This window comes from Sus scrofa, chromosome 3 (genome assembly GCF_054392235.1).
Source record: "Sus scrofa isolate SSC_HxYL_T2T_F1_AM1 chromosome 3, Sscrofa_HxYL_maternal_Yorkshire_Landrace_v2.0, whole genome shotgun sequence".
Lineage (NCBI taxonomy): Eukaryota > Metazoa > Chordata > Mammalia > Artiodactyla > Suidae > Sus > Sus scrofa.
Window position 1 is genome coordinate 32,550,125 of NC_139385.1, and position 2,978 is coordinate 32,553,102.

Consider the following 2,978-nt stretch of genomic DNA (forward strand, 5'->3'; position numbering starts at 1 on the left):
AATCTTGTCTGGGATGTTTCTGTTTTTGTTTTTCAACAAGAGGCCTTCACATATTTGCCTCAGTAGAGGCAAAGTGCTATAAAGAGACAACAACATAAAGAGAACCCATTTCCCGATATATCCAAATGTGGCTGTGCTGTTTTCAGTTTGATATGGAAGTGACCCTACATAGCATAAATACAGGCGCCACCTCATGTGCGGAAGCTCCTTATAGACTCAGCTTGGCTCTTCTCCAACGTCTTCTCTTCGAGTTGTACCTGATTTTATTACCAGTTTTCATTTGAAGCCATTGGGGGATGGGACGATTCTGCTTTTGCTTCTTGCCTAGGAATCTCCTGATCCTGAAAGTCTTGTGAGAAGACATGGCGAGGAACTAATTCAACCGCACATAGGATGGTGGAGAAGGGAAGAGCTGCGATGTGTTTTTTTTTTTGTTTTTTTTTTGGCTGCACCTGCAGCATTCGGAAGTTCCTGGGCCAGGGACTGAACCTGTGCCACAGCAGCAACTTGAGCCACAGCAGTGATGATGCTGCATCTTTAACCTGCTGAGCTGCCAGGGAACTCCAAGGATATGTTTTGTCTTTTTAGGGCCGCACCAGCGGCATATGTAGTTCCCAGGCTAGTGGTGAAATTGGAGCTATAGCTGCTGGCCACAGTCACAGCCACAGCCACAGCAACGTCAGATCCGAGGTGCTTCTGCAGCCTATGCCACAGCTCATGACAACACCAGATCCTTAGCCCACTGAGCGAGTCCAGGGATCCGACCTGAGTCCTCATGCATACTAGTTGGATTTGTTACTGTGGAAACTCCCCAGGGATGTGTTTTGAAGTAAAACTCTCAGCCCTATTTTGGTTCTCTTTTAACCTGATCACACAAAGGAGAATATCTCAGTTTGATACCAGTATGTCTCTGATGCTTTTCCACCCCTCCCTTTTATTTTAATAAAGAGAGAGCAGACCTCATGGCATAGAGCTTTCAGCAGAGAATTCTAGTTAATATTTGATTTGGAGGGAAGTCTTCATTGTATTTATGTTTTATGGTTGCCTACAACTTATGACAAATGATATTGGTTTTCCATTTATGGGAGTGTTACAAAGCTTCCATTTTCAATAAATATATTTAATTTTTTTTAGAAATGAGAGTTACTTTAATATAAATCTATGAAGTAAATAATAGTATAGGTAAGACTACACACACACACACACACACACACACACACACACACACACACAAACTAGAGATGGTGGTTCTTGAGTGACTGCAGTTTAGGAAATGTCATCCTGAGTCTGGATTCCTTTGGTTCTGCAAGCACAGCCCCTGACATCATTGGGCCCTTCATAAATCCAGGATGTCCCTCCATCTCTGGTAGCCCACTATACTTCATCTTCTCCCTTTTCTGGTTGTTCATGCCTTTATTTATTCACCCTACATTTACTGAGCACCTACCAGGTTTAAAGTCACAGCCTCAGTTCACAGCATCCCACTGGGAAACATTTTATTAGTGTAATGGTTCCTGGAAAGAACCTTCCTAGCACCTTATTTAGTAAAAACAGAATAAATGCAGACATAGGTCCATAATGTTGTGGTCTGTGCACGTGGGTTGGAAGAAGAATTTCCAGACTCATATCAGGAAAAGGAAGGATAGTTTATTGAGCACGGGCAAGGTGGAGAGAAAGTCGAGTTGACTGAGATAAGAGATGCTGCAAGTGCAGCGGGATGACTTCCTGGTACTCAGGGAGAGCCAACAATGAGCTCATGGTCGTGTCTGTTTTTACAGCCCAGGGAGAAGGGAGGTCTTGAGATATATCTGCTGACCTGCTGATTGTTCGGGGAAGAGGGGCCTTACCATACACTTGCTGCTTGGTTGGGGGCATATAAGGCCCAGATAGGGGTGGGGTGAGGAGTGGGCCACATACCTCTCCTAGTAGGGGCAGGAAGGAGTAGGCCTGGATACTCAGGGTGGGGGAGGGACACATTACAATGCGATGGGTGGGGCGATGATAAGAGTCTGGTAGTTCTTGCCTTGGCCAGAGGCTTTGAGTTCAATCTCCTTGAAGGGGCCTTGAAGCCCAACACTTAATAGTGGCGCTCTCTTGTACTTGCATATGAATGAGCGTCTTTGACTCAGAGAGAAAGAAGGATTAGTGTGCTGGGAATTATACTCCTCCCTCCCCCATCCTATATGTAAAGAGGGTCTTGCTTTTGTGAATATGACCTGTCAGGTGTATCCAATTCGGTTATGGAGCATCATCGGAGGATTTTATTTTATTTTATTATTTTTTCTTTTTATGGACACACCTGCAGCATATGGATGTTCCTGGGCCAGGGGTCTATGCCACAGCCACCGCAGCACCAGATCTGAGCTGCATCTTCTGCACTGCACCTTGTGGCAACTCCAGAGACTTAACCTCCTAACAGAGGCCAGGGATCAAACCCACATCCTCACAGAGACAATGTTGGGGACTTAACCTGCTGAGCCACAACAGGAACTCCCATTGGAGGATTTTAAAACAGAAGATTGTACGATTGGGTTTGGGTGTCAGCATGTTTATTTTGGTGGCTGTGAGAATGGGCTGGAGGGAAGGGCTCTGGGTGTGTTAGGAGACCACTGACTGAAACTGCCCACCTTGGCCAGGTACCATAATAGCCTCTTGCATGAGTTGTCTCACAACAGGAGACCTCAGTAAGGAACATGGTGCTGCCCTGAAGGCTAACAGGTACGATTTGGGAGGGGCCAATTGGAGGGAAGAGATGACAAACCTCCCAGGATCCTTGGTGCTGGAATCCATCTTGGCTGAGAGGTGCATGAACCACACCAACTAAGGGCTGGAGTTTCCCTTGTGGCTCAGTGGTAATGAACCAGACTAGTATCCATGAGGACGAGGGTTCAATCCCTGGCTCTGCTCAGTGGGTTAAGGATCTGGCAATACCATGAGCTATGGTGTAGGTCGCAGATGTGGCTTGTCTCCTGCGTTGC

The 2,978-nt window shown here is 46.2% G+C and overlaps 1 protein-coding gene across 1 annotated transcript; it reads right to left on the reverse strand.

Moving 5' to 3' along the window:
• Nucleotides 1-208: 208 nt before the first annotated feature.
• LOC146404513 (large ribosomal subunit protein eL39-like) lies at nt 209-389 on the reverse strand. The gene has a single exon (XM_085017476.1). The coding sequence runs from the start codon at nt 362-364 to the stop codon at nt 209-211; it is 156 nt and encodes a 51-aa protein (XP_084873602.1). The 5' UTR covers nt 365-389.
• Nucleotides 390-2,978: the final 2,589 nt, after the last annotated feature.

Coding starts and splice junctions, on each gene's coding strand:
- LOC146404513 (XM_085017476.1), bottom strand. CDS start 364: ATGTCTTCTCACAAGACTTTCAGGATCAGGAGATTCCTAGGCAAGAAG.